At 44.8% G+C, this 17264-nt stretch overlaps 1 protein-coding gene across 1 annotated transcript in view; it reads left to right on the top strand.

Moving 5' to 3' along the window:
• Positions 1–17264, top strand: part of LOC124606965 (ATP-dependent translocase ABCB1-like) — a 174829-nt gene that overhangs the window by 132401 nt on the left and 25164 nt on the right. The window contains exons 16-17 of the mRNA XM_047139102.1: positions 2979–3140; positions 10845–11048. Of these exons, the coding sequence (XP_046995058.1) occupies positions 2979–3140; positions 10845–11048 (366 nt within the window). The remainder of the gene's footprint in view (positions 1–2978; positions 3141–10844; positions 11049–17264) is intronic.

Here is a 17264-nt window from a genome sequence, read left to right as displayed (position 1 = left end):
TATCCTGTTTCAGAATTCACGCCCGTCTGCGTTAGATAGCGTGCATTTAGGCCTCCTATATCTACAAGGTGTTGGCACATTTACCAACACATCAGTAACACATTTAAAATATTTAAAAATTATGTAGAAAACTGTGATCACATAAAGGATGCACTACACCGTCAGTTAAAGTTGAAGGACTTGTTCAGGAAACAATAATCTGTTGTGGGAACGGGAAAGGTTAGGTATTTAGTAGGCAGGCTAAGTTTGGAGGACAAATGGGTAGTATCAATGGAAATGGAGTGCATGTTAGGGAGACAGGAAGGGAGGAGAAGGTCGGGGTGTTGGCAGTAAGAAGGGAAATAAGGGATAGGCAAACATGAGGAGGGAAGAGGACAAATAGTAGAGAAAAACGGGTAGGGAAAGGAAAGGGAACCGTTGTAAGCTGGGATATATGGGGTGAAATTATAGCTGGTAGGATCGGTAAATGTTAGGACAAGTATCATTGTTTGGAAGAGGGAGACGGTTGGTATTTCGCTGACAGAGGACGTGGAGACTGTACGGGTGTACGGTTAGGGGAATGCATCGGCGTAGGCGGAAGTACGCGGAGAAATATAGGAATGTCTTCATTTCTTCATAAAAATCTGGGAAACTAACAACAGCGCTATACGAAAATATTTTGACTGATCTGATGAAGAAGCCCTTCCTGTATGAGAATAAATTTCTTCTGTTAAGCCAATCGTGGGGCGTCATATGACGATGTTTTTAGTCTGAAGAAGGATTGCCATTGAGCAGCTTTAAAGTGCTGCCCTCCCCTCACTCCCCCCCCCCCCCCCCCAATGCAATCCACTGTGGCACTCTGCGGTGTCTGTTTCTGGATTCAGGTAAACGATTTGATCAAAAAGCTTCCAAAGTGTTCCTGTCTCACCGAGAGAGAAAAAGAAATGACGTCCCGAGAAGACTGCAGAAAAATACATTCCGCTGTAGATATCATAAGCCATCCTTGATATATTTGCCGAAACGATGCGTTGCATGTGGTTTTCTGCCAAATTATGCGATGACAGCGAACTTTGTACTAATGTATATCAGGTTTATTTCTCAATACAAACTTTGAAACAGTCATGTTATTGTAAAAATGCTGCGTCTACAACGTATGCAAGATGCCGAGAATGTTACCCGAGCAAATCAGGAATAGTAAAACAATAAAAGTATTGAATTTTATTTACGATGCCATTGTGTACGCTTTACAATCCTTCCCTGGAAATTTATTTGCAGTCCCAAATTTTCTTTTGCCTTTCCTCTTCGCACCTTCTACCACAATACGAGTATTACGCTCACTATATTCAGCACTATCACGGTTTACATGTAATGTAAGTAGCATAAAAAATGAAAATAAAAGAAATAAAACGGTTTCCGCTTAGCGACTCCAACGACTCCCGGGTTACTATTATGTATTTCTTGCGCTGCGCCATCCTGTCTGGAAACTACGTTAACGTACACCGCCTAAGTTCGACCTCTGGATAACGGCAGGTCGTAACACAAGTAGTGGGAGGGTGTTTGGGGAACGCGGATAAGAGCGCAGTCGCAATGCAGAAATGAAGCAAATTATCTAGTGACCAAAACGTCATGACCATTGGGTTTCGGGCCAAGGGTGGAAGCACTTCCGAAACGGATAAATCTGTAAGCTGTGCCAAGGTAGTTAAGGATTACCGTTCATGACAGAGTGGTTTTCTACAAAAACGGCGCCGAGGCAGCTTGTTGCAGCACGGGCCATACTTGACATGGATGACCGACGGCTGCGGAGATGTGGACGAGGAAATAGACGTGGAACTGTTGAGAAACTGACAGCCCAGATGAACCAAGAGACTACCAACAGTGACTCAATGACCGTTCAGTGAATACTGATGCGCGTGTGCCTCTGCAGCGGGCGCGTCTTTCGTGCACCCACGCTGACTGCTGTTCATTGGCGACTAAGCCAGAAATTGGAAAACCAGTTCCGCAACTGGACGCCCGATGAGTACCAACAGTTGGCTTTTTCAGATCTGTCACGTTTAATGCTCCATCGACATGAAACGTCTGAAAGGTATCAACTTGCAACAATCGCCAGAAGAGTCCGGGCCGGAGGAGATAGCGTTATGGTCTGGGGGAAGTTTTTGTGGCATTCATGGGTGCTCTTGTCATTCTGAGAGACGCAATCTATCCATCTTTTAGACCCATGTCCATTCCTACCTACAGTTTGTTTTTCCTTGGCACGATGGCATCTACCAGCAGGATTAGGTAACATGTCACACAGCTCGCAGTGTACACGCGTTGTTCGAAGAACACTAGGATGTGTTTACCGCACTGCCCTGGCCACCAAACCACCCCCTCCCCCACCCTGGATCATGCTGTTCGCGCTACGGACTCCACATACCTACCGGTACCTTCCAGAACCTGAATGACTCTGTTCATTGTCTCTTAGCGATCCGCACTGCAAAAGAGCGCGTTTGGAATTCAGAGTCACCTGGAATTTTCATCTGCAGGGAAAACAGTGGACAACAGCGAAATAGTTTTGAGATTTCACGACAAGATGTGTATGGTTCATACCTCGTCCTTCTCTTTTTTAATTTTTTATTACTTTTTTTTACACAGGACCATCTGTAGCTTCAGCTTCTTTTATTTCTAGCCAAGAACTGCGTATACCACAAATCTGGACGAAATTGGTGAAGACGAGCAGGCGCGGTCCCCGCTCGGCTGCTTAAAGGGATAGGCGAGGGCGAGCAGGGCCAGCGTGCTTAACACCTGCCGTGGGGGCCGAAATCTGTATCCCAACTTTTAACAGCAAAGCACAACGTGAATCTACTATGAAGCACAATATGATTCGTTATTTCCCCGGGTTCTGTAGTAGCGTGTGCCGTTGGAGCTTGCGCAATTATGTAGCAGTTTTCCCTAAGGCATTGAACTTAAAGGTCGCTTCTTTACTTCGTTTGCAGCCTTTTAACTGTACTCGTGGGTTGCAGATATACACCTACGGAGTGGCCGGTGAGCGGCTGACGACGCGGCTGCGACGGCTCGCGTTCTCGGCGATGCTGCGGCAGGAGGTGGCCTGGTTCGACGACAAGAACAACAGCACGGGAGCGCTCTGCGCCCGTCTCTCCGGTGACGCTGCCAGCGTCCAGGCGGTGAGTGAATTCCCATTCAAGCTCCAAGCTTCCCTCTAAAACGAAGTGACTTAGCTCTAAAGGTTGAAACCTAATTGAGAATAAATAAGATTGAATTATTGCAATTGCTGATTCTAGGACTAATAACAATATTTGTCAGTTTATTAATGTATATCTGAATTGTATTATTCTGAAATATCGCGTACTCCAATATCGCTTGTAAATCTCTATACCGATAACCGATTTCCACAGATCTGTGATCTCATCATCGGATCTGAATGTTTAATAAGCAAACATTCCGAACCAAGGCAGCTAACACATAATTATATGACCTAATTTAAACACTGTGTACATTACTCAAGCATTAAAATACCCTCAGATATAAAACATACATCAGGCTGTGCTGGTCTCCTAGTGTACTCGTTCACGTAGGTGCGCAATGGCGACTGAGCTAGTACGATGGTTGCACAGATAAGTCCGTAAACAGTTGTTTACATTGCGGCACTCGACAGTCGATAGGTACTCGCATAAATCTCGAACTACATGTGCCACACAAATTACTAGTATTTCTTCACTCCAATCCCATTAAAATTACTTTCGACAGAAATAGGTAACATTTTTAAAATTACAAATTATAGTTCCTGATAGTCTTTTTTTAAGTAGAATATCAAGTTATTGCATCCTACCATTACCAAATAATTCATTAAAACTGCAGTCTTTCGCAACATGTACACATCCAGCTATAAATGCAAGATTTATTCAAATTTTAGGACTCGCAATCAGGGAAGACATCACGATCAATTCCTTTGGAACTAGTATTAGTCACTTCCAGTAGACAAATTGTAGAACGATATTAGGTATACGTATTCGGCAATTTTAATTGGTCTGTTCGACAAATAACGGCTCCAGTACGTTTCAGGAAGGCATAATTTATTCTATATCGCAACCAGACAAACCTTCTAGAGCAAATGCGTAGCTGCTCTTTGCATTCTCAGATTTACTGTGATTAGAATTTATCATACTTACTTGCTTATGATGAACAGACAGTGATCTGGATGTGCACCGTGGAACACCACATTGTTTTATAAACCACTGAAGTTCCTGATTGTCTTTTTTTTTTTAGTAGAGTATCGAGATATTACACTATACCATTACCGAATAATCCATTAAAACTATAGTCTTCCACACCAAGTACACAGCCAGCTTAAAATGTAACACTTATGTATTCTAATTTTCGGAGTCATAACCGGAAAAGACGTCACAATCATTACCATATGATCTAGCATTGGTCACCGCACAGTGGACAAGTTCCAGAATGGTTTTAGGGATATATATATATATGAAATACTTTAATAGTTAATGGTCTAGGTCTGCTCCATAAGTAATAATAAACTATGGGGATACAGTTCTATAGCGTATTATCCGACCTGATGTCAGAAATACGCGTGACTCTTTCCCGTCTACCTTAACTCCCCGGAATGTTGTGTCTTAGATCTCACATTGACCTGTCTTAGTATTTACCACTTCTCTCTCACATGTGTCATCTTTTGTTCGCGTATGGTAAACAAGGAGACGATTATTCGCAGGCCGGCCCGAGAGGCCGTGCGGTTCTAGGCGCTACAGTCTGGAACCGAGCGACCGTTACGGTCGCAGGTTCGAATCCTGCATCGGGTATCGATGTGTGTGATGTCCTTAGGTTAGTTAGGTTTAATTAGTTCTAAGTTCTAGGCGACTGATGACCTCAGAAGTTAAGTCGCATAGTGCTCAGAGCCATTTGATTATTCGCACCGATTACAGAAAACGACATCTGGGTAAACAAGGAAGCGCTTTCGGTCATATAGGGTAGCTACCCTTTCAACCACCTAATGTACGCCTGCTGAACATATTACATCCTTTAGACATCCACACAACCACTAGTTATGTCTGTCCCTTGCATTATCAGAATTATTCTCATTCAGAGTTTTTTTCCCATTACTGTTAACACACAAATAAATCTCTGTGGAAAACGTTGTGCTTTTGACGGTTTCAAAAAATGTTCAAATGTGTGTTAAATCTTATGGGACTTAACTGCTAAGGCCATCAGTCCCTAAGCTTACACACTACTTACCCTAAATTATCCTAAGGACAAACACACACATCCATGCCCGAGGGAGGACTCGAACCTCCGCCGGGACCAGCCGCACGGTCCATGACGGTTTCAGAAACCGTAAACAACAATCATTCTCAGAGTCTTGATTCAATAGCGTGTACCTGACCCCCAGCTTTAACATGTCTCACGAACCGACGACCATCTCATCCCTTTCACACTGAGAGAGGAAATATTCGTTTCTACAGCGTACCAATTTGCTTACGAGGAATATACAGCAGTGTTTGGGAAAAATAAATCTGGTTCATTCGCAAAAAAACTTTTCAAATATTTTTACAATCGGTGAACTATGACTGAAGAACCTTGCAGGATGGCAAAAAAGAGCTTTCGTCGATCCTGGACGATTCAGCAGTTATGGACATGACCTACAGTACCCAGTAGCGGTGAGATATGGACTGGCGGGTGGGCGCGATTTAGGCGATCTTGATGATTAGGTTACGACAGCGACCATGAGCTATCACACAGATCTACTGTTGTGGCAGTATTGTTTGTTGGCACCAACCCTAATTCTGTGATATCCTTGTTTGGCGGTATTGTGGAGAACAAAGTCCGGAACTGAGAGAAGGAATACACTTCTCATGCTTCGACATGGCACTCCCGAGTAATACTTACGTCGTCTTTGTTGACGACCGTGTTAAGAATCTCCATGTAGTAGATAATTAAAAATACATGCAGACAGAATACAATTAACACATTTTTCATCGGTATTGAGTCTCAGAACGGTTTGAGAAAGTTCCGAGTATTCTTACTACCTCCAGTAGATGAACTGCTGCTGTTCTACAGGTTATCTACCACACGGATGTAATTGACACACAGTAAAGTGGAGCACATTGTAAATACTGTTTGTTATAATCCAGAACCCTTCATTTATGTAAATAACAAGAAGTAGGTTCTTTTTTCTTTTTTTTCTTTTTTTTTTTAACTCGGTGTCTACAACTTGCTCCCTCTCTGAAACTTGTGCGCAAATCTCCCTTAATTTGGAGGAATACTGCGCAGTGATTCTAACAGATAGCGCATATTCATAGCTTTCTAGAGAATCACCGACATCTCTACAGACACTTTGATTTAATGCTTATGTCAAATCTCTGCTACAGTCTAGGTATAAATGCAGATGTCCTGTATGACCATATAGTATCCAGATTTTTACCGATTTTTTTAACATTTTCCACATTTTTCTATATTTATCCATTTTTTTCACATTCCATATGTGTACAAGTATAAAAATACTCTTATTGCTTACATAGCCAGCTGTGGGTTGCTATTTTATATGCCATTCAACTTTGATGCAGAGTCGCATCCCAGCCAGAGTTATCTATGTATTCCTCCAAATAGCAACACTAAATGCCAAAGTCATTGCTAAAACACTTACATGGTCATACTTGGGTTGCTGTAGAAGATAGTGTGTTTGTATTATTCAGTTGTAGCCACACACACACATGCACCCCTCCCCCCCCCTCCCCCCCCCCCCCCTACGCACATATAGCACAGTTACGCTAATTTGTGTGTTGGCTTCGACCAGGGACCCCCCAATGTCAGCTCACCAGCTGTAGAGAGAGAGAGCAGGAATAAGAAACGTAAGTACAACATTCTAGGCACTGATTAAACTCGCCAACTGCAAAGAAAGAAAACTGATTATATGTACTACTACTACTACAAAAAAAGAACTGACAGCATGAATATATAAATTACTGACATCACTCTGCCTCCACGATGAAACCATATAACAAAGTTCGTGAGGGATCGCCTCCACCCAGTTTGGCATCTCGGACTCTAAACTTGGAGATTCAGAGCGAAACTTAAAACGAGAATTATTTAAAGAATGATATCATACGGGTGAAGTGAAAACTGAATGATGGACGGCACTGAATCATTGTGTGTGGTTGTTTGTGGCAGATGATGTTCAGTGTGGAATGAAGGTCAATATGGAACGATGGTCATTGACACTTGCATTAAATGGGAACACACTTAACAATACACATATGAATGGACATCTATAAGATCCATGAAGTGACTCCATCTAGACAGCGTGGTGCAGCTACGAGCTAGTGATGCTCCAGCCCCCCATCAGATGCCACCCACGACTTGCTGCACACAGGCATGAGTGGCCTTCAGCGACAATTCGGTCGATGCAGCAGTCATGCAAGTACATGATACAATAAACTTTCACAAATTGGCTACTGCAAGGACAGCTCCAATCCAGACGCCCTATCAAAAGTATCCGGACACCTGGCTTAAAAATGACTTACAAGTCGTGGGGTCCTCCATCGGTGATGCTGAAATTCAGTACGGTGTTGGTCCACCCTTAGCCTTGATGACAGCTCCCACTCTCGCAGGCGTACGTTCAGTCAGGTGCTGGAAGGTCTCTTGGGGAATGGCAACCTGTTCTTCACGGAGTGCTGTACTGAGGAGAGGTATCGCTGTTTGTCGGTGAGACCTGGCACGAAGTCGGCGTTCCAAAACATCCCAAAAGTGTTCTACAGGATTAAGGACAGGACTCTGTACAGGCCAGTCCATTACAGGGATGTTATTGTCGTGTAGCCACTCCGCTACAGGTCGTGCATTATGAACAGATGCTCGATCGTGTTGAAAGACGCAATCGCCATCCCCAAATTGCTTTTCAACAGTGGGAAGCAAGAAGGTGCTTAAAACATCAATGTAGGCCTGTGCTGTGATAGTGCCACGCAAAACAAGAAGTTCTGCAAGCCCCCTCCATAAAAAATACGACCACACTATAACACCACCGCCTCCGAATTTTACTGTTGGCACTACATACGCTGGCAGATGATGTTCACCGGGCATTCGCCATATCCACAACCTGCCATCGGATCGCCACACTGTGTACCATGATTTGTCACTCCATACAATTTTTTTCCATTGTTCAATAGTCCAATGTTTACACCCCTTACGCCAAACGAGGCGCCGTTTGGCATTTACCAGCGAGATGTGTGACTTATGAACAGCCGCTCGACCATGTAATCCAAGTTTTCTCACCTCCCGCCTGTCATAATACTTGGAGTGGATCCTGATGCAGTTTGGAATTCTTGTGTGATGGTCTGGATGGATGTCTGCCCATTACACATTAGGACCTTCTCCAACGGTCGGCAGTCTGTCATTCAACAGACAAGGTCAGCCTGTAAGCTTTTGTGCTGTACGTGTCCCTTCACGTTTCCACTTCACTATCACATTGGAAACAGTGAACCTAGGGATGTTTAGGAGTGTGTAAATTTCGCGTACAAATGTATGACAGAAGTGAAACCCAATCACCTGACCACGTTCGAATTATTTTTGGGGGTGTCCGGATACTTTTGATCACATATTGTATGTAGGGTACATGTTCATGATCTCTTGGTAAAGCTTAGATGAGGTTTTGACAATATCTGCAATGTGCTTGGATCTTTAGCTGTATATATAAATGTTCATGAGTTTCTTTCTTTCTTTTTTTTTTTTTAATCTGTCCATAATTGTGGCATGCCCAAGTGGGATAACACCTACACCTTCCACGCCAGCACCTAAGCTTGCCCCATCAGTTTTCGAAAAGCAAATCTCTGATGTCACAAATTTGAGCACCATCTGGTGGCAGTATTGTTAAGAGAAGTCGTTTCACACACACACACACACACACACACACACACGTACGCACACGCACACACATACACACCCACATACGAGAAAACTGTGGGTAGAATGATTGAATTTGGGTGGGGGAGGGGTGATATTCTGAATTCTTCTTCACTTCTTGAAACAGTATAACACTTGCACTGGTATCTTCCCCAAATAAGGATAAAAAGAGCTACCCTATGTCTTTCTACTGCACAGACTGTAGTTTCCTGCCAATGTATGGGCGGGGGGGGGGGGGGGGGGGGGAGGGCGGGGGGTGGCAGTGGAAAGCATTGGCTGGGGGTTGAATTGTGAACTTGGCCAGGCAACCCTCACTCAAGTCTGAGCTGAAATTCCACACTGTTATATAAATAGTTTGGAAAATTGCCTCTGTCAAGTGGGACAGGGGAAAACTCGTGACATCACAATTTTGAGCGCCCTCTGATGGCAGTATTGTGAACTAAGCTGGTAGGCCACTGCAGGGGGTGGTATTATGAATTTTTCCTCCAACATGATAACAACTGCAGATCCAAAAAATACCAAGCTGTGTGCTTTCAATCTGGCAGCTCAGCACAGACTGAACTACTTGTACCAATGGAGTCACTGTACATGACTGCCGGCAGTGGTGGTCGCGGAATGTACGATTGCAAGAATACCGGCCTCATACGTCCACATGGGCCTACTGAGAGGGAAGACCATCGTGTGTGCGTATGGCTCTGGGGCATCGTACTGCATCTGTAGCGGCAATCTGACCAGCAGTTGCCACTACAGTGACGCATCAAACTGTTACAAACAGGTTGCTTCAAGGGCAGCTCCGAACCAGATGCCTTGCAGTGTGCGTTGCACTGACCCCCAAACCACCGCCATTTGCAACTTCAGTGGCGTCAAGCGAGAGCTCATTGGAGGGCAGAGTGGAAGTCTGTTATGTTTTCTGATGCAAGCTGGTTCTGTCTCGGTGGCAGTGATAGCCGTATGTTGGTTAGATGGAGATCACATGGCCTGCTACCAATCTGTCTGCATGCTAGATGCACTGCACCTTTACATGGAGTTAAAGTCTGGGATGTGGAGTTATGGTCTGGGGTACGATTTCGTATAACAGCGGGATCACTCTCGCGGTTATCCCACGTACCCTGACTGCAAATATGTGTATCAGCCTCGTGATACGACCAACTATGCTGCATTCATGAACAGCATTCAATGCGATCCTTGCCCACGTACCGCTGGTGTTACCCGAGATGTTCTACAGAATGTGGACATGTTGCCTTGGACTGCTGAAGCACCAGACCTGTCTACTGCCGAGCACATATGGGACATCTTCGTACGACAACTCCAGCGTCATCAGCAAGCAGCATTAGCGTTCCTGTATTAACCGACTAAGTGCAACAGGCACCGGAATTCCATCCCACAGATTCCTAACCGCCACCTGTAAAGCACAATGCATGCACGTTTTCATTTTTGCATTCAACATTCTGGCAGTTACACCGGTTATTAACGTACCAACATTTCACGTTTGCAATGGGTCATCTCGCGCTTATATTAACCTGCGTCCTTGCAATTTTAATCATTTAATATATTACCTAGACAAATCTATTTCCAAAATTTCATTAATCTGCTTTAATTATATGTAGGCGCTGCTATTTTTTTCTGTCAGTGTATGTATAAAATACAACATTGAGCTATAGCTGTAATCGTTCGTTACATCAATATGTTTACTTTTGTAGAATCTTTGTCCTAAGTACAAAATATAGTTCTTACACTTTGCGAAAGAGAAGACATTGTGTGTGTTCGTAGTTTCTATTCGGGTCCTGAAGCGCCAACTGGGTCAATGTCACAGCTTATCGACTGATGACCACTCCCCGTTACTTTATTCAGCAAACTGTAGGATACAAACATCACATTAAAGATATTCAGTAATGCAGACTTGTAGGACAGCGATTTGTCACGGCGTCTGAAGCTCCATTAACACTGTGTGTTTCCGACAGGCAACAGGACAGCGGATCGGCGCCGTGGTGCAGGCCCTCTGCACGCTAGCGCTGTCTGTGATCGCGTGCCTGTTCTTCGAATGGCGGCTGGGTCTGGTGGCCATCGCCTTCATCCCAGTCATGGTGCTGGCTCAGTACTTCGACGACCGGATGGTGCTCAAGGAAGCCAAGCGCAAGCAGAAGTCCATGGAGAAGGCCACTATCGTACGTACTTATCGGCAATCAACTCTGAGTTAGAAAGTTATTTAGAAGCCGAAGGTCTTCAGCATTAGGTTAATTAAGTTTTGAAAATAAATTTTCGTCACATTAACTGGTGACCATCCACCTCTATAATACAGTCACGCACATCGTCATAATGACAGGCGCAATTAATGTTCTCACCATACATATTATTGTGTTTGTGTCTAAACTGTCACTCTCAATGCCTGAAGAATGATATGAGGTACCGTGAATAGAACGACCTCCTCCATGGCAGCTAGCATGGATTTCGGAAACATAGATCATGTGAAACCCAACGCATGATCCTCATATGACATTCTGAAAGCCATGGATCAAGGCTGAGAGATAGATGCAGTACTTCTCGATTTGCTGAAAAGCATTTGACTCAGTACAACGCCTACGCTTAATATCAGAAGTACGATCGTATGGGGTAACAGACTAAATAAATGACTGGTCTCCTCTTGCTAGGCAGGACGCTGAATGTTTCCTTAGATGGAGAGCCATCGACAGGCGTATAAGTAATTTCGGGTATATCCCAAGGAAGTGTGTTGGATTCCTTGCTGTTCATGTTGTGTATTAATATCTTTGTGAATAATACTAATAGTAACTGACACGTTTCGTGCGATTTATTGATTGCTCAACGTTTATAAGGGTTGGGACCAAGTGAAGATTAAGCACCATTCACAAAATAGATAAGACAATTTATTTAAAAATACATAACAAGACTGAAATGCTATCTTCTGAGAACATTTAAAAGAATTTTAGTAGTTATAACAATTTTTGATTAATGCAGATCAAGAGCCTTTATGCTTCGGTAAAGCTTGAAAATAAAAATTCAACAATTATTCTCAGGTGCTAACAACAAATAATCGCTCAAATTGAATGCAGTTTAACAAGGATTATTACAAAAAACAGTTTTTGATGTTTCTGAGCAACAGTCATACAATAATTTTCAAATGAGCACACCAACACATTACTGTATTGTTGTTTATTTCATTTCGACCATGTTTCGGACTTTTCAAGTGGTGAAGTTTGTCATTATGTGTGTTAATGACATAAACTATATCACTTGGAAAGGCAGAAAACGCCGAAATCTGGTCATAATTAAATAAACAACGATACCGTTAAATGGCGGTGTGTTCATTCAATGATTATTAAGCAGTTGTTGAATCTATAGGAATGATAATTAACTTTACTAATTAGATATCCAAAAGCGGAAACATTAAGTGCTCCAAGAGCTGTACCAAAGTTAAAATAAAATTCTACGACCAAGAGAAACTGTAGAATAACAGCGACATCATAAATACAGCAAAAACACTCTGTAAACCTGGTCAAATAGCTACCGACAGTACAGCTATAGCGAGCACCCTGATTCTGGCGGGAACTGTTACTGCGGAGCCATTACTGCGCGGTCATGAATTAGCCGTCTAATTAACCAGCATCACCGCCACATAAATGTAACATAGAAATGGAACCGTACTTCGAATAATTCCACAAAAGTACGCCCTCACCAGATTCTTAGACAGCGTTGAAGACAGCTAACCTGGTTGGTGGCGGCAGGAACGTCAGCGGACGTAATTCCAACAGGTCACACCTCCAGCAGCCGATCCTGCTGCAGATAGACTACGCCATTGGGACTCCTCTGCACCATTCGAACCAGACGTCCCAACCAGCGTCACACTCTCTACGCCCCGTGTCTTATGTGACCCCAATATCTTCTATCGGACCCAGAATTCTTGGAAGTTAGAAGGCCACGGGCTAACAACCGCACCTCTTCAGTCTTCAACCGCCATTCAGCTTCTTCTGCCTCACCTTGCCCCGCACTGGCAAATCCCCCCCATTCCAGCATATGTGTGCCCTCTCGCTGATACGCTCCGTGCACCACGATCTTTGTCTCAAGGACGTTCTACGATTTATCGACAGTTCGTGGCAGACGGATTACGGCGTAGACGTATCAGCACAAATATTCAGTCAGAACTCGATAAGATGTCAAGGTGGTGCAAAGATTGTCTAGTTGCTTTAAATTTTCAGAAATGTAAAACTGTGCACTTTACAAAATGAAAAATCATGGTATCCAGTGAATAAAATTTCAGTGACAGTCGGTAAAATCACACAAAAATCTGGGTGCAACCTTCAGGAGGAACATGAAATAGAACGATCCCATAGGCTTTACATAGGTAAAGCAGGTGACAGTTTTCTGTTTACATCTACATTTACACAGATACTCCGCAAGCCACCGTAAGGTGTGTAGTGGAGGGTACCACGTACCACTACTTGTCATTTCCTTTCCTGTTCCACTCGCAAAGGAGCGAGGGAATAACGACTATCTACATGATGAGCGCCGGCCGGTGTGGCCGAGCGGTTCTAGGCGCTTCAGTCTGGAACCGCGCGATCGCTACGGTCGCAGGTTCGAATCCTGCCTCGGGCATGGATGTTTGTGATGTCCATAGGTTAGTTAGGTTTAAGTAGTTCTAAGTTCTAGGGGACTGATGACCTCAGATGTTAAGTCCCATAGTGCTCAGAGCCATTTGAACCATTTTACATGATGAGCCGTAAGTTCTCGTATCTTATCTTCTTCGTCCTTACGCGCAACGTATGATGGCGGCAGTCAGCTTCAAATGCCGGTTCTCTAACTTTTTTCAATGGTGTTTGTCAACAAGAACGCCACCTTCCCTCCAGGGATTCCCATTTGAGTTCCCGAAGCATCTCCATGACACTTACGTGTTGTACGAACCTACTGGTAACAATTCTTGCAGCCCGCCTATTCGATGTTAACGTCCCTCTCTGGGAATTTCAATGTCCGAGGGGAGATCGGGACAACGCCGCAGTTGCGGTGTTCTTCGCGTTATTGGTGGAATAGTGGGGAAGTGCAATAGTCTACAAAGGAGACTGTTTAAAGATCACTCGCACGACCGTTTCTAGGTTATTGATCAAGTGTGTGGGACCAATACCAAATAGGACTACAGGTGACTTGAACGTGCACAGAGAAGGACAGCAGGAATGGCCACAAGTTTGCATCACCCGCGGGAGAGTGTCAGACAGATGTTGAAAGAACGAAGTGGCCGACTCTTGAAGATAGATGGAAACTATCCCGAGAAAGTCCACAAATACAGTTTCAAGAAACGGGTTTAAAAGACTACTCTAGGAGTATGTTACAACCCGCAACATATCGTTCCCAGAGGGAACGTAAGGACAAGATTAGATTAATTACAGCACGCACAGAGGCATTTAAACAATCATTGTTCCCGCGCTCCACATGTGAACGGAAGAGGAAAAGGCCTTGCTAAGTGCTGCAGTGGATGTATCCTTTGCTACGCACTTCAAAGTGCTTCGCAGAGTATAGGTATTGATGTAGACATAGATATTTACGTCCATAGTAAAGCCATTGATAGGCTGCCTCGAACAGAGTGAAAGTAAATAAATTTTTACGACGGAAAAAGGGCGATTCGATTTGTGGTGCTTATCTGTGTTGATGTAGAGATCCCAATCTCTGTTTATATATGTGGTGTCTGCCTACTAAGAAGGAGACCCGGGTTCGAATATCAGTCCGTTATAAACTTTCAATTTTTCCAATTGATTTCGGTCAGTGCCCACCCCAGCCAATGTCTGTAATTCCTTCGTATCTTAATTCATAATGACTGCTGAGAACAGACGCGCCCTTCTCCCCCCCCCCCCCCCCCCCCATATATATATATATATATATATATATATATATATATACACTCCTGGAAATTGAAATAAGAACACCGTGATTTCATTGTCTCAGGAAGGGGAAACTTTATTGACACATTCCTGGGGTCAGACACATCACATGATCACACTGACAGAACCACAGGCACATAGACACAGGCAACAGAGCATGCACAATGTCGGCACTAGTACAGTGTATATCCACCTTTCGCAGCAATGCAGGCTGCTATTCTCCCATGGAGACGATCGTAGAGATGCTGGATGTAGTCCTGTGGAACGGCTTGCCATGCCATTTTCACCTGGCGCCTCAGTTGGACTAGCGTTCGTGCTGGACGTGCAGACCGCGTGAGACGACGCTTCATCCAGTCCCAAACATGCTCAATGGGGGACAGATCCGGAGATCTTGCTGGCCAGGGTAGTTGACTTACACCTACTAGAGCACGTTGGGTGGCACGGGATACATGCTCACGTGCATTGTCCTGTTGGAACAGCAAGTTCCCTTGCCGGTCTAGGAATGGTAGAACGATGGGTTCGATGACGGTTTGGATGTACCGTGCACTATTCAGTGTCCCCTCGACGATCACCAGTGGTGTACGGCCAGTGTAGGAGATCGCTCCCCACACCATGATGCCGGGTGTTGGCCCTGTGTGCCTCGGTCGTATGCAGTCCTGATTGTGGCGCTCACCTGCACGGCGCCAAACACGCATACGACCATCATTGGCACCAAGGCAGAAGCGACTCTCATCGCTGAAGACGACACGTCTCCATTCGTCCCTCCATTCACGCCTGTCGCGACACCACTGGAGGCGGGCTGCACGATGTTGGGGCGTGAGCGGAAGACGGCCTAACGGTGTGCGGGACCGTAGCCCAGCTTCATGGAGACGGTTGCGAATGGTCCTCGCCGATACCCCAGGAGCAACAGTGTCCCTAAGTTGCTGGGAAGTGGCGGTGCGGTCCCCTACGGCACTGCGTAGGATCCTACGGTCTTGGCGTGCATCCGTGCGTCGCTGCGGTCCGATCCCAGGTCGACGGGCACGTGCACCTTCCGCCGACCATTGGCGACAACATCGATGTACTGTGGAGACCTCACGCCCCACGTGTTGAGCAATTCGGCGGTACGTCCACCCGGCCTCCCGCATGCCCACTATACGCCCTCGCTCAAAGTCCGTCAACTGCACATACGGTTCACGTCCACGCTGTCGCGGCATGCTACCAGTGTTAAAGACTGCGATTGGGCTCCGTATTCCACGGCAAACTGGCTGACACTGACGGCAGCGGTGCACAAATGCTGCGCAGCTAGCGCCATTCGACGGCCAACACCGCGGTTCCTGGTGTGTCCGCTGTGCCGTGCGTGTGATCATTGCTTGTACAGCCCTCTCGCAGTGTCCGGAGCAAGTATGGTGGGTCTGACACACCGGTGTCAATGTGTTCTTTTTTCCATTTCCAGGAGTGTATATATATATATATATATATATATATATATATACGAGACACGTCAGACATAACACTCCTTTTATTTCGTGAATGATTAGACGTACTGAAACGCGGGTTTCGGCAAATGTTGGAGAGTCGTGAGGCACGTATGTTTTTGTTTGGTTAATGTATTTAGCGCAGGTATCAACTGAAATACTGAAATAAGTACTTTTCTAAGTGGAACTAAACACTTTTTGTAACTGCCTTCGACAGCTATTGAGAAAACATTGACAGTGATACAGCGTTTGTTAATGTAGACATTGAAACCCGTCGTAAAAAAAAAATCAAGGAATGTCCTATAACGTGAGAGGATGGTAACCGGAAACGGCATTTCCGATGCAAAGACTGCCAAGCAGGCCTCTCGGTCCAGGCTGCGTAGTTGTATACGTATAATAGGCCTGTGCTCCGAGAATAAAGCTCTATTTTCTCATGAACCGACATACGCCTTAGATGCAGGGTCACCTACGAATGCTGTATATGGAAACCGACATAGGCTAAATCTTGCGTATCACAGAGGGCTTAGGAAAACTATTTCATACGAGGGTTGGAACTTCAATATTGGCAACTATTTATTTACAGTTCGTACAAAATAGGTACGTTTGTCAAAGTTATACTGACCTTCATAATAGTTACTAGCGTTGTGTACAACCTGTTGCCAGCGATGTGGAAGTCGTAGGGTACTCTTAGCAGTGCCAGTTGTGTTGTAAGTTCGAGCGGCGCAGTCTATTGCCCGACGAATTTGTAGCAGTTCAGAAGCGAATGCCGTGAAGTGTTTCCTTCAGTTTAGAAATCGAGTTGAACTCATGAGGGCTTAAGTCAGGGAGTGCAGTAGGTGGTATAGCACTTAGCAGCTCCAACAGTCAAACAAATCCGTAACAGCTTGCACTGTACGTACTGGAACATTGTCCTCCAAAATGATGGTCTGGTCCTGCAGAAAGTGTCATCACTTCTGTTTCTATGCTGTTCATTTTTGGAACACAACCTACAACCAGCTTAGAGACGTATGTTTTCCAGCGTAGTATTACCATGAACGTTATC

The sequence above is a fragment of the Schistocerca americana genome, chromosome 3 (assembly GCF_021461395.2).
Source record: "Schistocerca americana isolate TAMUIC-IGC-003095 chromosome 3, iqSchAmer2.1, whole genome shotgun sequence".
NCBI classification, from domain to species: domain Eukaryota; kingdom Metazoa; phylum Arthropoda; class Insecta; order Orthoptera; family Acrididae; genus Schistocerca; species Schistocerca americana.
The sequence above is the reverse complement of the archived record's forward strand: the minus strand, read 5'-3'. Positions and strand labels throughout refer to the sequence as shown.